This window comes from Phyllostomus hastatus, unplaced genomic scaffold, assembly GCF_019186645.2.
Source record: "Phyllostomus hastatus isolate PE091 unplaced genomic scaffold, TTU_PhHast_1.1 phas_scaffold_182, whole genome shotgun sequence".
Lineage (NCBI taxonomy): Eukaryota > Metazoa > Chordata > Mammalia > Chiroptera > Phyllostomidae > Phyllostomus > Phyllostomus hastatus.
In genome coordinates, this window is record NW_025334013.1 from 28,134,933 (window position 1) to 28,154,705 (window position 19,773).

Genomic DNA, 19,773 nt, shown 5'->3' on the forward strand with positions numbered 1-19,773 from the left:
TCTCTTAAAACATCCACCAAATTCTTAATTTCAGTTATTATTTTTTTCAATTCCAGTTTCCTTTTCATTCTTCCATACGGATTACAAATCTGGTAAATTTTCAGTAATCCATCTATTTTCTTGAACATAGATTATTTGTGGATGTTTATACTCCCCACCCCCCACCTTGGTATTCAATTATTTGGCCCTGTTTCCCAGAATGTCTAAAAATTTGGATTGAAGGTGAGACCTTACTTATAAAAACTTACTTACAAAAGCTCAGGGTGATGTTATCTTCTCACAAAAAAGATTTTGTTTTATTTTGGCAAGTAGAAGAATATTAGCATGCCACCCTAATAACAGTAAGAATAGGCTTTTCTTTTCTTTTTTTAAATTCTCACTTAAGCACATTTTTTTCATCTTTTAGAGAGGAAGGTGAAGAGAAAGAGGAACATCAGTGTAAGAAAGAAACATTAATCAGTTGCTTCCCGTACACACCCTGATCAGAGATAGAACTTGCAACCCCAGGTATGTGCCCTAATTAGGAACTGCATCCACAGTCTTTTGGTGTATGGGATGATGCTTCGACCAACTAAGCCACACTGGCCAGGACAAGACTAGTCTATTCTGATTTGCTCTTACTCACAGAACATAACCCCTCTGAGGTATCAATCTGAAAGCCTTGATGTTTACCATGGCTCCCTCTGTCTTAAAGATCCACAAACTATAGCCCTGACTGGTGTGGTCCAGTTGGTTGGAGTGTCATCTCCTAAACAGAAAGGTCGCAGGCTTAATTCCTAGTAAGGGCACATGCCTAGGTTGCAGGTTCAGTCCCTACTGGGCCTTGTGTGAGAGGCGACCTACCGATGTTTCTCTCCCCTCCCCTCCCTCCCTCCCTTTCCATCTCTCTAAAATCAATTAAGCATGTCCTCAGGAGAGGATAAAAAGAAAAGACCCACAAACTATAATTTTTGTCTTTCCCTTCTCAGTAAGATTGCTGAATTCTGGCTAGTGAAAATATCTATTTGCTTTGTCTATGTCTGAGCCCGAGCATATACAGATTAGGGAGTTAGCAAATGCCTTAAGTGGATGGATGTTCCTTGCAAAAAGGTGAGCTCACTTCTGAGACTTCTCAGGATCTTATTCCTCAGGCCCTGCCTGCCTGGTGTTCCCGAACTCCTGTTTTTGTTTCCCTAGCTCAAAGACTGCTCTAGGCTGCTGCTCTGTGTTCAGCTTCTATGCCATGCACTGAGAATTGGTAAATGTCCCAAGGGAAAATTTTCAGGGTTTATCTCAATATATTTCCCTTTTATCCTGAACTCCTGGACAATGAAATATTGATTGTTTAGTTCTCCAATGCCTCCCCCAATTTTTTTATGGGTGGGGGGGGGTGGGATTTTACATAGACAGGCATAAGGGTTAAGCTGATTCTAGCTATTCCATTATATCTGGAAGCAGAAGTCCAAAAACTCCAGCTTCTTTGACTCCCATATTTGGTCATAAAGTCCTAGCATTGCTATTCCTAATTGTTTCCTAACAGCCCCAACTGTCCATATTTAAGCCTCACTATCTCCTACTTGGACTACGGCAGAGACTAGTTTTGGATATTTCTGATTACAACACACTTGCTTCACCAGAAATTCTCAGGTTAAACTTGGCAGCATTAGGGGTGACTTTTAAAGTACAGATTCCTGGGCCCTATCCACAAGGATAAAGTAACTTCTTTGACAGGCCTATAGTGGAATCTGGGAATTACCACCGCCCCCCCCCCACACACACACCCCTCCCATAAATGATTTTGATGAAATCATCCCACAGACTGCTACTTGGGGAAAAAAAAATCATTACTTTACACGTCAGCTGGTAGTTTCCTTTCTAAATCAGAAATCTGAGCAGTTATTCTGATTATAATGTCTTCTGTTTATCTTTCTACAAATAAAATTCCTATGTATACTATATTAGTGCAATTCTGTATATATGTGTATTTGTGTTTATGTGCACTGTGAGCAAGTGGAAGAGTGAGAGACAGGACAAAGCAAGTGCCAGTGAAAGCAACATGAAAGGAGAGGGTGAGAGCAAGCCTGCAAGGAAGCATGAGTGTGAGAAATGTACGGCTTCAAGTTGCTTACAGTCCAGTAATGGAGGAAACAGATGCACAGGACTGAGTTATTTCATGAACCTCCCAGAGCCTTTCTGGGTTTTGAGATATGAGGTTATGAAATTACCTTGTAAAGAAGAGACATTTGTATCATTAGACACTAGGTATCTAATGAGATGACACAAAGTTTTGATTCTTGCAGCAAACTACCAGACACAATTCTGGGCGTGTCACTAGACCTGAGTATCTTGAAATAGGTTGACCACCATTCCAATGAATTCTGTGAGTTTGTCCAAGTTACTTACTTTGATTCTGTTGACTCCCTGGGGATTTGGCAATCTTTTTTTCATATATTTAGAGGGGTAATCAATGATTTGAAACAAACTGATACAATAAAATGTTGGCTCAAAAATTCTATCAATGAAAACTGGCAATGTCAAGAATTTAATATAGAACTTCCCAATAAACATCTTCCAATTTTTCCAGAGAAAAATTTTCTTGTAACTTATGCATACACCAGAATGCTGTAGATTCAGCTTTCATGCTGCCATGTATGGGCTAGGCAAATTCATATCATCTTTCAACTCAACCATATAGAACTCTATTGTTATTTTAAAGGCAAATTAAATGTAATAATGACATTTCAAAAGTGTTTTTAAAAATGGAATTACTTTGTTAGTCACAGTGTTGATTGCCAGAGTTGGAGAGGCACTTCCCGAAATTATACACTCCATTCCCAAAGAATCTGAATCTATGCTATATGGAGTTGAAGCCTAAAATACAAGAACAAAATAAATAATTATTAGCTCATATATCCAGCAACTTTAACACAATTTGAAGGTACTTCATCAAATTCTCCAACATCGAGTTTTGAACTTTGTTTCTGAAAATGAACTTAAATGAATGGGGGACCCTGAAAAGGCAAGATTAGAAGAAGCGTGGACATCTGAATGACCTTGAGGAACAGAGCTGGTTATCTGTCTGATCTATCAGCTCGCACTTTTACCACCTAAAGAGAACTAAATCTCTCTGGTTTAGAACGCTCAGTTTGTTTGTTTTTTTCCATTGCCTGTTAGTGCAATTGAACAATATCCTAAATAACACAACTTCATATGCACTCTTTATAAAACCAGCATGGATGTCAAGATCAGTTATAGAGGGTTTTCCACATTTAGAATTCTGGATATTGTGACAACTCTCTCGAGCAAGTTTTTACTGCTTTGGTGAGCCCTTAAGAGAGTTTAACTTCAATGGTGAGTGTTAAAGAAGGGCAGATAGAAATGATTTGTAACTATGCTAGTTCTACCTATATTCCTCCTCTGGCAAAAAAGTTGTCCCATACAATCCCAATCAAACACGCATTTTTAAAAGATCATATTGGATGAGAAAGAGCAATTTCAGTGAGAGGCATATTTATTTCTAAGGTTAATCTATCACTTAATTCCTCAGCATAATTTTTTTTTCATCAGGTAATCTACAAGAGTAGGGAACAGGCATCTTGATTGAAATGGAAAAAGGGAATGAGACAAGGGTCACCCCTAAAAGGTAGAACCTAGCACTTAGGTGTGGGTACACTGTAAGAGTGAGGTGAAAATGGAAAGGGGCTTCACAAAGACAAGTGCTAGGGAGAACTACAAAGAGGCTGTGCCTCAATTCTGGTGCCAGCCAACTTAGCTATCCTAAATTCACACAAGATTTACTTTAGACAGCTACACATCTCAAGTTCCTCTATTTCAACTCAGTCATTGCAGTCCAGACTACTATTTCACTATTTAATTCTCACTAATCATGACTGGTAGGAAGAGGCAAGCCTGTGCTGTGTGATTTCATGCAAATTACTCAATCTTTACATATTTATTGAGACTTGTTTTGTAGCTCAACATGTGCTGTGTTTTGGTAGATGTCTGTGTGCATTTGAAAAGAATAGGTATTCTATGGTTGTTTGGTATAGTGTTCTCTAATATCAATTAAATCAAGACATTTGATAATGTATTGCAATGTTCTTTACTGATTTTTAACAGTTTTTGCTTCCAGTATTCTGAAGCTCTATTAGTGACATTCACATTTATAATTATGTCTTTTATCAATTATGCCTTTATCTAATGTTTTTAAAATTTCTGATATACCCTGTCTTAAAAGTCTTTTATCCAATATTAACATTGTCATTGCACATTTGTGCTTATTGTTTGAATGGTGTACATTTTCCCATGTATTACTTTTAATTCATCTGTGTCTGAGTATCTCAAGTTTTGACTCTTATAGTCATTTAATTGAGTCTTGCTTTTTTTAGCATCTCTGACAATCTCTGCCTTTTTATTGCTGTGTTTAAACATTTAACATTAATACAACTATTGATACTGTTAGATTTAGATCTAAATTGTTTTGTTTCACCTCTATGTTTTTAGTTCCTTTCTTCCACCATTTCCCTCTCTTCTTTTAGATTATTTAAATATATTTTAGTATTCTAATTTATCTATTGGCTTTTTAGGCATAACCTCAAACTAGGTTTACTAAAGAATGTCCTCAATCAGAAAAAGGGCATCTACAGAAGCCCTACAGCTTATGTCATACTTACAGATGAAAGATTGAATGTTTTCCCCTTAAGAATGAAAAAGGCAAGGATGCCTACACTACACCACTCCTATTCAACACTGTACTGGAGATTCAAGTCACTGCAGTAACGTGGGGAGACATGGGGAGATGGAAGGGGAGGAATAAGAAAACTGTCTATTTGCAGATGAAATAATAGCTTATATAGAAAATCCCAAGGCATCTTCAAAACAACTACTAGAACAAGATTATCAAATACAAAAAGTAATTACATTTTTATATACTAGCAGCAAGCAATTGGAAAATAGATTTTAAAATGTGTTCAAAGCATCCAAAAACAAAATATTCAGGATTAAGTCTAACTAGAAATATCCAAGTCCTCTACACTGAAAACTAAAACATTCCTGAGAGGAATTAAGGACCTAATGAATAAGGAGACAGTATATTTTAATGACTTGGAATAATCAATATTGTTAAGATGTTATTCTCCCCAAAACAGGGTTGCCAGAAGATGAGAACAGAAAGAGGCATGAATTACAAAGGGGCATGAAAAAACTTTGGGGAGTGACAGAAATCTTCATTTGACACTGGTGATAATTTCACATGTTAAAACACCTCAAATTCTAAATTTTAAATATTCAATTAACTGTATACAGACTATCTCTCAAGTATTATAAAAACAAACAAACAACTAAATCCTACCTATTCATTAAAAGTGATCCTTCATGAAACACTTTCTGGTCTATATCTCTTCATTAAATAGGTTTCCTCCAACTTTAGAATTTCCAGAAAATTCTATTTACATATATCTCTTATGAGAACATGTAGTACCTCCCACATAACATATACTCAGTACATGTTTGCCAAATTGAAATAAATGCTTTTTCAGTTCTAAGACTAGGAATGTAGATTACACTCCTTCCTTTGCTCACTTATATATTTAACCCTCACTCAGGCTCAGGCTCAGAGAAGGAACACACACAGTCGGGCATCACTTAATTTACAAGAACACTCTGTGTAACAATGGAAAAAACTGAGACACAAACAGCACAAAGACAACAATCTCAAATATGTAGCAAGATGGACAGTATCCTGTCTGAAAGACTGCCCTCTATTTACCATCCATCCTCCAGGTATCTTACTGATTAAATTTTTAATCATCTTTGAACTATAACACATGATTTAGCTCTTACTAAAAGAAAAATTAATGTGTATTCCCTCATTTTTGTGCCAATAAAAGCTGGAAAACTACAAATTATGTGTTTTTCGCAGAGGCCAATATATTTAGAACAGTGAGTTTATACACAACTATCTGGCCTTTACTCCCTCAAATAATTTCCACACAATGTATTAGAGGAGTTAAGCAGAACTATCAGCAATTTCCTCTTGATCTGCCTGCTTCTACCCTTTTACAGCTTATACCCCACACAGCAGCTAGAGTGATCCTATTAAAATGTAAGTAACATTAGGTCACACTTTGCTTATATTCCTCCAATGGCTTTCCACCTCCGTCAGAATAAAACCCAAGTCATTACAAAAGCATACAAAAAGCCCGAAACACTCTCTTCCTGCCCCTACCACTTACTTCTCTAATGTCAAGTCCTACTACTCTTCCCTCCTCACATACACCAGTCTATCCACAGTGGCCTCTTGTTGTTCTTCCTGCCAAGTATGTTTCTATCTCAGGGCCTTTACACTGGTCGGATTTCAGAAGGGAGATTCTCTCCCAGGCCTATACAGCTGATGATCTACTTATATTTATATGTATAGAAACTATGGCCAAATAATAAAACTATGGCCAGAAAAATTAAACATCTAAGTTATAACATATAACTTTAAAATTAGGTCTCTTAACTTCCAGGCTATTCGTTATTTCCCCTGTATCTTGTACTTAGAGTGACACCTCATGACTCTGTAACATGACTTGGTTTTGGTCAAAATCTTACTATGTTCTTAAACCATCACAGAAACTTCAGATCATTAAATGCGGGTAAAATATAATACAATCTAAAGGGCTGTCATTGTGTTTGTTGTTGTTGTTGTTGTTTTAGAACTTCCTTTTTCTGCCACTGGCTTTCCCCCAATCCTCACCACTGTTCAGATATTTTACATTTCTAGCAGGGGCATTGTTTCCTATTTCTAATTCTTTCAGAGCACTTTACCTGTGCTAAGCATACAACAGAAACACAGTAAATATGTGACTTTGCAGCCCATAAGCAAGTTACATACAGCCTTTTCAACTACTCCTTAAAAGTAATACATTTTACTTGTATTTTAAAACCTGAATGAGGAACTTAGGCAAACACTAAGCAGTGACCAGGAACAGTCTTTGAATTGCAAGAAACAAAACACTCCACGTGATGCACCTTTAGTCTACTAATTTAAGAAGAATACTATACCCATGCACATCTTGAAAAGACAAGACGGTTTTCTTTAAGATTTCTAGTATTCAGCGTAAGGATAGCATCCAATTTAAGAACTAAGTCAAAGGCTATGGAAATGCAGGAGGCTGTGAAAAAATCAAAAGCAAGGATACACACAGATCTGGAAACACACCCACACACACTCCACCAACAGAAAACGCAAGGCTTGTAGCAAACACTGTCAGAACACAACCATATTCCCTCCGAGTTCATTTCTACACTCTGACGGATGCTTACCACAAACACCTGCAACTCTCTGCCTGAAGGTTTTTTCTAGTTGGGGAAGATGCTTTGGCTCTGTGCAGGGCATGCCAGAAGTGCAGAAAATCTCATGTCCCTAGCAGCATGGCTCATTCGAGGGGGGAAGAGTTGATACATAAATATACCAGCTTGTTGCCCGCATTCTAAATGCCCCAGAGCTCCCAAACATTTCTGGCTCCCAGTGAGCTCCAAATGCTTCCAGTGGTAATTGACTTGATAATTGCCCCACTTCCCTAGGACCACCCCTCAAACTACCTGTGCTCAATCCTTGTCTACTTCTGGGGGAACTCAAATCACTACAGTTATCTTTTCCCTTCTTAGAAAAAATGTCTCCCAGGATAGACACGAAATCTTCCTTTAACACAACAGTTCTCAAACTTTTAACACAATAATTCTCAAACTTTTTGGTTGCAAGACTCTTTTATACTATTAAAAATAATTAAGGATCCCAAAGAGCTTTTGTTTATGTGAGTTTTACCTATTGATATTTACCTATTAGGACTTAAAACTGAAAATTTTTATTAATTTACTTAAAATCAATAATAACAAATGCATGGCATATTAAATATTGTTTTGTATGAAAAAAATAGTCTCTAAAGCAAAAAAAAACTTGGAAGAATGGGATTGTTTTAGTTTTTAAAAGTTGCTTTAATATTTGGCTTAACAGGAAACTATTAGATTCTCATATCTACCTCTACATTTGAGCTATAATAAAATCACAGGTCACATAACCTCTGGAAAATAAGTAAAAAAGTCATGGAACATTTTGGTATTATTATGAACAAAGTTTTGACCCTGTGGATCTCCTGAAAGGGCCTCACACACTTTAGAATCACTTTAGCAGAACAGGTTCCTGTGAGCAATGAATAACATTACAAAATAACCAAGACACAAGTTTTTAAGTTTTTTTTAAAAGGGAGAGGCAATCACAGAATGAACAAAGAGCACTCATTCTCTCAAAGCAGTTCTTTAACAAAGAACTGCCTATGACCCAAGTTCCCTTTCTTCTATTCTTTGACATCAGTTCCCTTGAAATAGTATAAGTGCTCGCCAGTCTTAAAAGAAAAAAAAAATATTGAGCTAATTTTGCTTTTTTCTACCCTAAGTAGCTTCCAGTGGATAGGGCACTTTTCATTAATAAAAAAGCAACATATCCTTTGGTTGAACTGAACAGACAAGGCCAAATTAAAAAGTAGAATGTAAAAGGTTAAGATTCTAGTCAAGATGGAAGAGTAGGTAAATGTGGTACTCACATCCTCTCACAACCACATCAAAATTATAATTAAACTACAGAACCACCATCCTTTAGAACTGCCTGAACTCTAGCTGGACAGAAGTCTCACAGCTAAAGACATGAAGAAGCAGCCACATCAAGACGGGTAAGAGAAGCCAAACAGGATGGTCCCACACTCACATGTGGCTACAGAGTTCCTCCCTGAGGAGTAACGGGTCCCAGCTCCACACCAGGTCCCTCCACCAAGGGTTCCAGGGCCAAGAAGTCCCTATAATTTCTGGCTGGGAAAACCAGCTCAAATTATGGCTCAGTGAAATGGAAGACTTCTAGAGTGCCAGGCATTCCCTTTAAAGGGCCCACACATGAACTTACTCAAACTCATTTTCTCTGAGCTCCAGAGCTGGGGCAGCAGAGCTCAAAAGGCACCATGGACATGTAGAGAGGAACTGAATTATTCAGCATTAGCGCAACAGCTAGAGGGGCAGCTTCCCTCCAGATAAAAGAGCTGGCAGAGCCCATTGTTCCTTTGATGAGCATCCCCACATAAGAGTCAGCAGGTGAGCATCATATCTGAGTCTCCATCAATCTGGCCAACACTGTTTGTGCCACCATAGTGATGCTAAGGACATACCCAAACCCTTTCCAGTAGCTTATTCATACGAATGGTCTGTCTTGGCTCATGCTCTCGGTTTTCCTAAAATCTCTCAGACCCTAAAGAAGAAGCCAGTATGCCTGGTGGACAACTTCAGGCCACACCAGAGCACCATCCAATCATCTTCACCAGCAATACACTCAAGAGGCACATTCATCTGGCATCAGAGCCCATTCGAAGCAAATCCTGCCCTATGGTCTTGGCCCCTGCATAGCAGCTCACCTGCTGTAGATAAGGCTAGTCCTTGCAGCAGATCAGCCTGAGGGTAAATCCCTCCCATGACCTGGTAACAGCAATCAAGGCTCAACTCCAAAAGGAGAGTACACAAAGCCCACACGGGGGCACACCTGGCATGCCCAGCTAGGTGACTGGGGAGGCTATGCCACTGGGCCCTACCGGACACCTAGTACATAAGGCCACTCTGCCAGGATTGGGAGATACAGTAGCTCTACCTAATAGATAGAAACAAACATAGGGAGGCAGCCAAAATGAGGAGACAAAGAAACATATCCCAAATGAAAGAACACAACAAAACTCCAGAAAAAAGAAATAAATAAAAATGGAGGCAAACAATGTACCAGATTCAGAGCTCAAAACACTGGTTATAAGGATGCTCAATAAACTTATAGGAAGAGTTGATGAACTCAGCATAAAATTCAACAAAGAGATAGGAAACAAAATGGAGATAAAAAAACAAAAAGAAACAGTCAGAAATAAAGAATAAAATAACTGAAATGAGAATTCATTACAAAGAATTAACAGTAGAGTAGAGGAAGGAGAGGATAAAATGAGCAATTTACAAGATAAAAAAGCTGAAAAACACCTAAACTGAACAACAGAAAGAAAAAAGAATCAATAAAATGAGGATAGTGTAAGGAGCTTCTGGGACAACTTCAAGTGAACAAGCATTTGTATCATGAGGGTGATAGAAAGAGAAGAGAGAGCAAGGAATCAAAAACCTATTTGAAAAAATAATGACATAAAACGTGCCTAACCTGGTGAAGGAAATAGACATACAAGTCCAGAAAGTGCAGAGAATCCCAAACAAGATAAACTCAAAGTGGCCCACATCATGTCACATTGTAATTACAATGCTAAAGACAAAGAAAGAATCTTAAAAGCAATAGGAGAAAAGCAGTCAGTCACTTACAAGGGGGCTCCCATTAGACTGTCAGCTAGTATTTCAAGAGAAACTTTGCAGGCTAGAAGGGACTGACAAGCAACATTCAAAGTGATGAAAAGCAAGAACCTACAACCAAGATCACTCTACCAAGAAAGCTACCATTTAGCATCAAAGGTCACATAAAGAGTTTCCCAGACGAGAAAAAGCCAAAGGAGTTCACCACCACCAAACTAGTATAAGAAATATTAAAGGGTTTTTTTAAGAAGAAGAAAAAATAAAAATATGAATAAAATGGCATTAAATATATATCTATCAACAATTACTTTCAATTCAAATGGGTTAAATGCTCCAATCAAAAAATCTATGGTGCTAAATGGATAACAAAACAAGACCCTTACATATGTTGTCTACAAGAGACTCACCTGAGATCAAAAGATGCACACAGACTGAAAAAAAGGGATAGAAAAGTTATTTCATTTAAAAAAAAAAAACAAAAAACTCCTGGCTGACGTAGCTCAGTGGATTGAGCATGGGCTGCGAACCAAAGTGTCGCAGGTTCGATTCCCAGTCAGCGTACATGCCTGGGTTGCAGGCCATTACCCCCAGCAACCGCACATTGATATTTCTCTCTCTCTCTCTCTCTCTCTCTCTCTCTCCCCCCTCCCTTCCCTCTCTAAAATATAAATTAATTAAAAAAAAATAAAACTAGGGGAGCAGTATTCATCCCAGAAAAAAAAATAGACTTTAAAACAAAAGCTACAGCCAGAGACAAAGAAATACCCAGCAATTCCACTTCTGGGTATTTATCCAAAGAAATCCAAAACTTTAAATAGAAACAACATATACATCCATATGTTCAGTGCAACATTTTTTATGACAACCAAGATATGAAAGAAACATAATGGGATCACAGCACACACACTTAGGAGATTTCTACAAATTGTGAGAAAGCCTATTAAAAATACAATAAAAATTATGCAAGAATGCAAATGAATAAATGAGGAAAAGCTACACAACATAGTTAACATTTAAAATGGAATAGTAGGTTAGAATGTGTGGGTGTGGTGTGTGTGTATGTGTGTGTGTGTGTGTGTGTGAGCTGAGATGCTGGAAATGTACAATGAGAAAACTGAAAGGTAAAGTTAATGCCTGGTGACAGCTTAAGTGCTGACTAAACTTGTCACGATAAACAATTTAGGATACCAAGTAGAGCTCCTTTATCTCCCTCATTCTTGCAAATTAATTTTTAACCAAGTAACAGTTATCTTACTCACACTTGAGAGATTTTGTGTATAAAATAATTATTACGTGGTTGGAAGCAGAAAAGGCATTTTAAAGACAGTCAGGAAAATTCAATGTAATTAGAGTATAAGCAGTGAAAGGGAATAGTTTTGTTAACTAAAACCAGTCTTCAATGTTGCAGATGCCAGAGGAAAGTTCAAAATTAAAATTTAAGAAACCTGGATTCAAGTCTCAGACAACAGCTGTGCCCAAATTACAGAAAAATCAAAAACAAACAAAAAAAATCACACCTTTTAATTGATTCCTAAAAATCCCACCTCACTCAGAGATGTTAAGATCAAATAAAATAACAAATATGAAAATGCTCTGAAAAAAACAGATAATGCTATACAAATTAATACATGGCTTTCATCATGGTTATACTCACTATATTGGAAATGAACTTTTAAAATCTGTATTTCTGACATAATAACACTGTCACAGACTAAATAAAGCTTTTTTACCCGTTCGACAGATCGTGCTCTCTTCTTTGGCCGAGTAGGCAGCACATCTTCCTTCGGATTGGTGTCTATTGCCCAGTAAGATCCCTAAAGGTAAAGAAATAAATTATTTTAACAGTATACCACAGCAACTCTGTAACATTAAGATGGACTGTTATAATCCTCTGCTTCAGAAGCAAACATTTTGTAGATACAACAAATGTAACATGAGAGAAAACTAGTTTTGAACTGAGAAAAGTTCATATGAGAAAGTCCACTTACAACGAGATTGTTAAAGACAAAAAAAATCAAAAACTAAGGAAGCCAAGTTCAAGAATTTCTGCCACAGACAAATGATCAACTGAACACATTTTAAAATATATGCTATCTTTTAATTGAACACATATAATTACAACAGCATATGACATTCAAGACTAACAGAATTTTATGTATAAAGTTACTGTGATTTCTGCACCCTGAGACCTCATAAATCCAAACGGTAAGTGAAACAATTTATAAAGACAAACTGTCTGAACACATCTTATGAATAAGTGTATCCTGGGAAGCAATGGTCTGCACATAAATCTTACTTTAAAAAAAAAAAAAGATTTTATTTCTTTATTTTTAGAGAGAGGGGAAGGGAGGGAGAGAAACATCAATGTGTGGTTGCTTCTTGCACACCCCCTCCTGGGGACCTGGCCTGCCACCTAGGCATGAGCCCTGACTGGAAATGGAGCCCAGTGACCCTTTAGTTCGCAGGCAGGCACTCAATCCACTGAGCCACACCGGCCAGGAAATCTTACTTTTTGATATAAGTTCTCAAACCACTCATTCAAAAATACATATGAGCACCTACCGTGTTCCAGGCACTCAGAAATTGTGACTACCTGAAAAAATATTTTGAAAAGCACAGATCATAAAGTTTGTTATACATAAAAGTTTCATTATACAGATAAGGAGACCAAAGCTCAGAGATAAAGTGGTTTGCTCATCCAAGGATATGAGAGCCAGGACCTGAATCAAGGCCTTAGTTCCTTTCTTCCTCAGTTATTGTCTATACATACATGCATGCACACATATGTGCAGGAGGGTAAGAAAGGAAGAGAGGGGAAAGAAGGGAGGGAGGAAGATAAGCATTTCAGAAACAGAAATACAATGCATGGCCTGGTTATACAATAATCTCAGTAACAGTATTAAAGTTTAGTCTTTGCCTCATTATTTTCATTAATCTTCCTAGGCTACTTTTTCAGGCAATATTTGTCCATGAGCTCTCGTCTACCAATCCTCACACTCTGTGCCTAATGTGAATTATTTGCTCGTTGTTCCTTCAACATACCATGTTCTTTTATACATCTGTGTCTCTTCTACATGCTGATCTCATCGCCTGTAATATCCACCCTATGATCCACTACCTATAATATGCACTCTGACAAACTCATATTCCACCTTCGAAATCTAGCTCAAATGTTATCTAAAAGAATTCATCACTCCCTCCCTTCTGCAAGATCTCAATACTTTCTATATATTTAGACCATGGATTGTACTCCACATTACTTAAAGGTCTGTATCTCTTCTAGGCTATGACTTCCTTAAGGATAGAAACTTATTTTCTGTATTACTGTGACAGGCACAATGTCAGACACAAAACGAGTACTCGATAAACATTTGCTGAAGTAAGAAAAAAAAAAGTTGTTGAACAAACTGTGCCAAGAATATCAGAATATGATCCCAGGCCTTCCCAGATCCTAGTCTATTCAGGCATCGGAACTTCTACCCACCCACTACTGGGGCCTTCATCCACATTATCTTTTCAAAGTAGTCACTGAATGTCAGGTGATGAGTCAACCAGCTGGATGCAAACTTGTCAAGAACGAGATAAAATACAGTTCCTAGAGAAATCTAGCACTAAAAGTGAAAACAATGATCTTGCATAGCTCAGCTATCAGTTTCAAAATTAAGTGGGAAAAAGTTTTATATTCGGTTTTTATAAAAGTTGAAAATAAAACATAAAGAAAAATACCAAAACTCAATTGACAATAGTTTACAAACCACTGTATGTAAAAATGATAGCAAACTCAAATTTTCTGTATCTTAGATATATATTATATTTAGTATATTCAAATTTTCCTGGTTTTGAAGGTAAATATACTAAAATGGTCAAGATCTTTGGAGTAGAACTAATTTTCAACTGTCATACACAAAACTAAAATATCTACCTGTAAATATTGATTCTTGGTTTACAATTTCTAAAATGCTCTATTTTATTATTACTTCTGGTTCTTTTTCTTATATATTACTATCAAAAGGCAATAGTGATTCCAGATTTCAAATACATATTTAATCGATTTAGCATTTTATTACTTCTGTTTCTTGTACTTACATGTTCAAAATGCAATACTTTTGAAATTTTTGATGTCTCAGAATTTTGTTGAAAGATGACCACCTCTGGTACATAATTGCAAAAAAATATTTTCATATCTGGTTTATAAACACCAAACAGAATGATGAATCCAATTAATTTTTTCATTTCTTATAGCATCTATTTCCTTGCAAGCACTTCTCTATATACATCGGACTTCAAGATTTGTCCACTTATGAATCATTTCAAGTGATTTATGGTGCTCAAACATCATAAAAGATGAAAACGTGATGACTCTAGTCATGAAATACTGCATGATGAAGACCTTGCTAAATGACTAAATTGATGAAAGTAGAACCTTTTTTTTTTCCTTAGAAAGAGATCATTAACTCAATATTACTGTGGTTTGGGAAAATTAATCTAGGATATCACTGACTCAATTTAACCATTATAATTAGAGTCTAGAGTGCTACTGTCTATCTTTATGTTCATCTTCTGATTCTACTGAAAACAGTATACGATTTTCCTGTCAATTTTCACTTCTTTATCATTATGAGCAGGGGAAAAAAGTAAACTCTCAACTATGTCCAATGAAAGCTAAAAGAAAAAAGACTTAAGATAGCATCTATATAGTCTTGTTATGCCTTCTTGAAAGATGTAATATTTTGGGCAACACAAAAAGAAAACTGATTATGTGGAATCTAATGAAAAAAACTGAACTACCAAGCAAAATTATAGACAGACTCATAGACAGCAGGACAGCTTCAGGGAGGGGAGAGGGAGGGGTTGGCAGGGTGGGGATAGTTGGAAGATGGAGGGACACAGCAAAAAAGAGAAAGAGCTCATGGATGACAGTGTGGTGATTATGTGAGGGAGGCAGGTGGGTGGAGGTGGAAGAGGGCATGGGGGAATAAATAGTAATGAAAAAATACAATTAAAAAAAGAAAACCAGCCCTGGCTGGTGCGGCTCAGTGGACTGAATGCCAGCCTGCAAACCAAAGGGTCACCAGTTTGATTCCCAATCAGGGCACATGCCTGGGTTGCAGGCCAGGTCCCCAGTAGGGGGTGTGTGAGAGGCAACGACACACTGATGTTTCTCTCCCTCTCTCTCTTCCTCCCTTCCTCTCTCTCTAAAAATAAATAAATAAAATAATGAATGAATGAATGTATAGAAGACTGAAAGATAACAGCGATGATTTCATTGCTGCATCATCCTTCTAGGTCAATCATTCCTTTGTATTCCTGTTATTTCAGTATTTGGGCATGATGGAGAAAATATTGATGAACACTGATGAAATAATTCTTAAGATGATGCAATTCATTTTGAAGTTTAGGAAAAATGAAATCAGTAAAATGACAATGTATGTAAGATTTATAAAAGAATCACATATGGTAATTGCACAATAGAATAAGTCTTACAAGTATTCTAGTTTTTGAAGTAAATTTTCTATTTGTTCTTTGAAAGGATCCTAAGAATGAATACGTCATAAAATAATTATCTTTACATATCAGAACTGCTCAAAATTGACACTGAAAAACTAAATTGGGTCCAATGGACCCTGACAGTATATGAGAATTAAATAAAATACACATGAAATATTTCATCCTCCAAAATTTGACCACATATTATTTTGTATTAATCTTATTCTGTCTCACCTCCTACAATTTCTACCAAAGAGCAAGCACACAAATATTTGGAAAAACACTAAATTTTAAGGGTCAAAAATTTAAAATCTAGCAAAGCTTTTATTTAATTATTGAAGAGGCATATCTATAAAATATAAATAATTTGGGTCATTGGGTAATCCTAAAGATTTATCCTTTCACTTAACATTTGCTGAATTCCTATTTTGCATAAGGCAAATAAAAAATAACAATAGCTAAAACAATTTTAGTGAAGCTTACTATTAAAAATAAAATGCAAGGACAAGCTATACCTGGACATAACCTAAATACTATCTAACCCAACAACAGGGAAATGACACATGCTGCATTATCCAAACTGGCTAACAGTCTCCAACTTTGAGCAGATACCAGAAAGGTAACAACCCTTCTCTTAATGACAGTTCAGCAAGGGCTGACCATGTGCTAGTCCAATGCTAGTACTAAGAATACAAGTAAAACGTCTCAGTCTGAAGGGTGGTGAGAGAAAAAAAAAGAGAGATACCTGCATGGTTAAATCTCACCACCTGCATGCCTTTGCTCAAAATTCACTTTCTCAACGAATTTACCTTATTTATCCTTTTGAAAACTGCAATCTATACCTCAGTACACTTTATTCTAATTTTCCTCCAGCATTTAGAATGGTTTCACATTCTATATAATTTTTGTATTTATTTTGCCTATTGTCATTCTCCCATAAAGTTGTAAGTTCCTTGAAGGCATGAATTTTTGTCTGTTCTGTTCTGTCTGTTCTGTTCTGTTGTTTGGCATTCCAAATGCCTAGAACAGTGACTAGCACCTAACAGGCAAATAAATTATCACAATACAGTGCTAAGACAAGTGAGCTAAGTCTCTGAGGATGATCATGCTCAGATTTGGTAGAAGGGAGAGGGGAATAAAAACAATTTTAAGCAGAGGAAAATAGCTAGTACTCAAAAAGCATTTTCAATATGGTATTCGTGGACTCCCTGCAGGTATGTGGACGGGAAATTCAGCATTTCCTTCCATTATGAACATAAAGAGCAAACCACAGTTCAGCAATACCTAAAAAATCAGTTTGTTTCCTATCACATTAATAGCTTTTGTCTCAAAATATCTACTCATTATTTATCTCTGCTTTTATTTACCATATTAAATTTTGTTCAATTTTATAATTTAATGTTACCAAGGAAGCATAGATTATTACATCACAAATTTGCTATAGCATTTTTATAACTATTTTAATGTAACTGCTTATCTCTTTAAATCTGTATATTCTGGTTAGACTTTTAAAACTACTCTGAGAAGGGGTTCACAGGCTTCAACAGAACTGCCAAATGGAGCCATGGCATAAACAAGCGAGAAGATCTGGTGCTGAAGTCATAAGGCATGCAGACGAGAATAAGACATTAAGAAAACTGTTTCCTTTAATATTTTAGGTGGCATGCTGTTTTTAAGTTTTCTTGCAATTAATTCATAAATCCTGAAAATTTACTAAAAATGTATTATTATAATACCAAACAATCCAAAGTTCAAAGTCTTAAGAACCTTTATAGTACTCATTTTTTAAGTTTTCTACAATCTATCACAACTAAGCAACAGTGAAAGAAGTTGTGCTAATACAGAATTTATAATCACTTTTACGTTTAAGTTTTACACAATGAAGAGTGGGCAAACAACTTTCAAGAAATCCTAAGCCCTGGCTGGCGTAGCTCACTGGATTGAGCACAGACTGGGAACCAAAGTGTCCCAGGTTCGATTCCCAGCCAGGGTACATTCCTGGGTTGCAGGCCCTAACTCCCAGCAACAGCACATTGATGCCTCTCTCTCTCTCTCTCTCTCTCTCTCTTTCTCTCTCTTTCTCTCTCTTTCTCTCTCTTTCTCTCTCTCTCTCTCTCTCTCTCCCCCTCCCTTCCCTCTCTAAAAATAAATAAATAAAATCTTTAAAAAAAAAAAAAAGAAAGAAATCCTGATCTCTGAACCTAGTATAGCATATGAAATTTTCCGTTTATAAATTATTTCTTCACTAGACCGTAAGTTTTAGTGGCAGTGACATATTCATTTCTTATATCTCCACAGCCAAATTTGGTACCTACCATAGAGTTATTAACAATAAATGTTTGCTAAACTTAATTCTGATGAATATCATATTTGAAGACACACTGGAATTATTATTAAAGTAAGTTAAAATATTAAAATATTCAGAACATCCAGAGTTATATGGGCCTATGGATACTACAGCTCTAATTTTTATATATACCTCTATTTCTTTTTATATAAACCCCACATGTTATTCCTTAAGTTAAAAGAAATAAAGGATGGAGAGATATCCTGTGGTTCATGGCTTGGAAAATTGAATATTAAGATAGCAGTATACCCCAAATTGATCTATAGATTCAATGCAATTCCTGCCAAAATCCCAGTCATCTTATTTGTAGGAACTGACAAGTTGATCTTAAAATATACATGTATTTGACCTAGTATAGTCAAAACAATCTTTAAAAAGAACAAACTTGAAAGATTCACACTTCCTGATTTTAAAACATGCTACAAAGTAAAAGTAATTTGAATTGAGAATATAAAAGTAAACCTGTATATTTTGGGTCAACTGATTTTCCACAGGCTATCAAGATAATACAAATGAGGAAAGAATAATCTTTTCAGCAAATGGTGCTGGGAAAAAAATGGATAGCCACATGCAAACAAATGAAATTGGGCCCCCTTACACACATATATAAAAATTAAAATTAGCTCAAAGTGGATCAAAACTCTAAATGTAAGGGCTAACATTCTCAGAAAAAAAGTATAAGTGTAAATCTTCATGACTTTGGTTTAGGCAATGGTTTCTTAGATATGATACCAAAAGCACAAGTAACCAAAAGAAAACTAATAAATTCATCAACACATAAAACTTTTGTTTTAATGGACACTGTCAAGAAAGTAAAAATAAAACTCACACAATGGAAAGAAAATTCCAAGTTATATATGTGATAAAGAGCTAGTATCTAAAATATATAAAAAGAACACTTACAACTCACTAATAAAAGGACAACCTGGTTAAAAAACAGACAAAGAATCTGAATAGACATTTCTGCAAAGGAGCTCTATGAAGGCCAATAAGCACATCAGGGCAACACAAATCAAAACCATACTACAATGAGACAACACCTCCACACTCTAAGATGGCTGCAAGTATAATCAAAAGGACAGAATAAAAAGTGTTGGTAAGAATGTGAAAAACTAACAACTTTATAATTGTGAAAATTTAAAATGGTGCTGCCACTTTGAAAAACAGTATGGCAGGTCCTCAAAAGTTTAAACATATGATCCCACAATTCTACTCTTAGAGAAATGAAAACATATCCAAGAGAAATGGAAGATTATGTTCACACAAAACTTGTATACAAATAATCATAGCAGCATTTTCCATACTAGCCAAAAGTAAAAACAAATGCCCATCATATGATGAACAGACATAATTATTGTATTATTTTTATACAATGGAGTATCATTCGGTCATACTACAACATGCTACAACACATATGACCCTAAAAGCCTTAGACTAAATCAAAGAAGCCAGACACAGAAAGCCATATATCATATGATCCCATTTATATAAAATGTACAATACAGGCAAATCTATAGAGATGAAAAGTAAATTAGTAGTTGCCAGCTTGGGGGGAGGGGGAGTGACAGTTTAAAGGACAGAGTTTTTTCTGAGGTGACAAAATA

The 19,773-nt window shown here is 36.1% G+C and overlaps 1 protein-coding gene across 3 annotated transcripts in view; it reads right to left on the reverse strand.

Annotated features, from left to right (window-relative positions):
• Positions 1-19,773, reverse strand: part of FOXJ3 (forkhead box J3) — a 100,493-nt gene that overhangs the window by 30,232 nt on the left and 50,488 nt on the right. For 2 of the 3 annotated variants that reach the window (XM_045859103.1, XM_045859104.1), the window contains exons 5-6: positions 12,066-12,149; positions 2,749-2,850 (exon numbers count right to left, since the gene is read on the reverse strand). In XM_045859103.1, coding sequence (XP_045715059.1) covers positions 2,749-2,850; positions 12,066-12,149 — 186 coding nt within the window. The remainder of the gene's footprint in view (positions 1-2,748; positions 2,851-12,065; positions 12,150-19,773) is intronic. The other variant, XM_045859105.1, reaches the window with a different exon arrangement.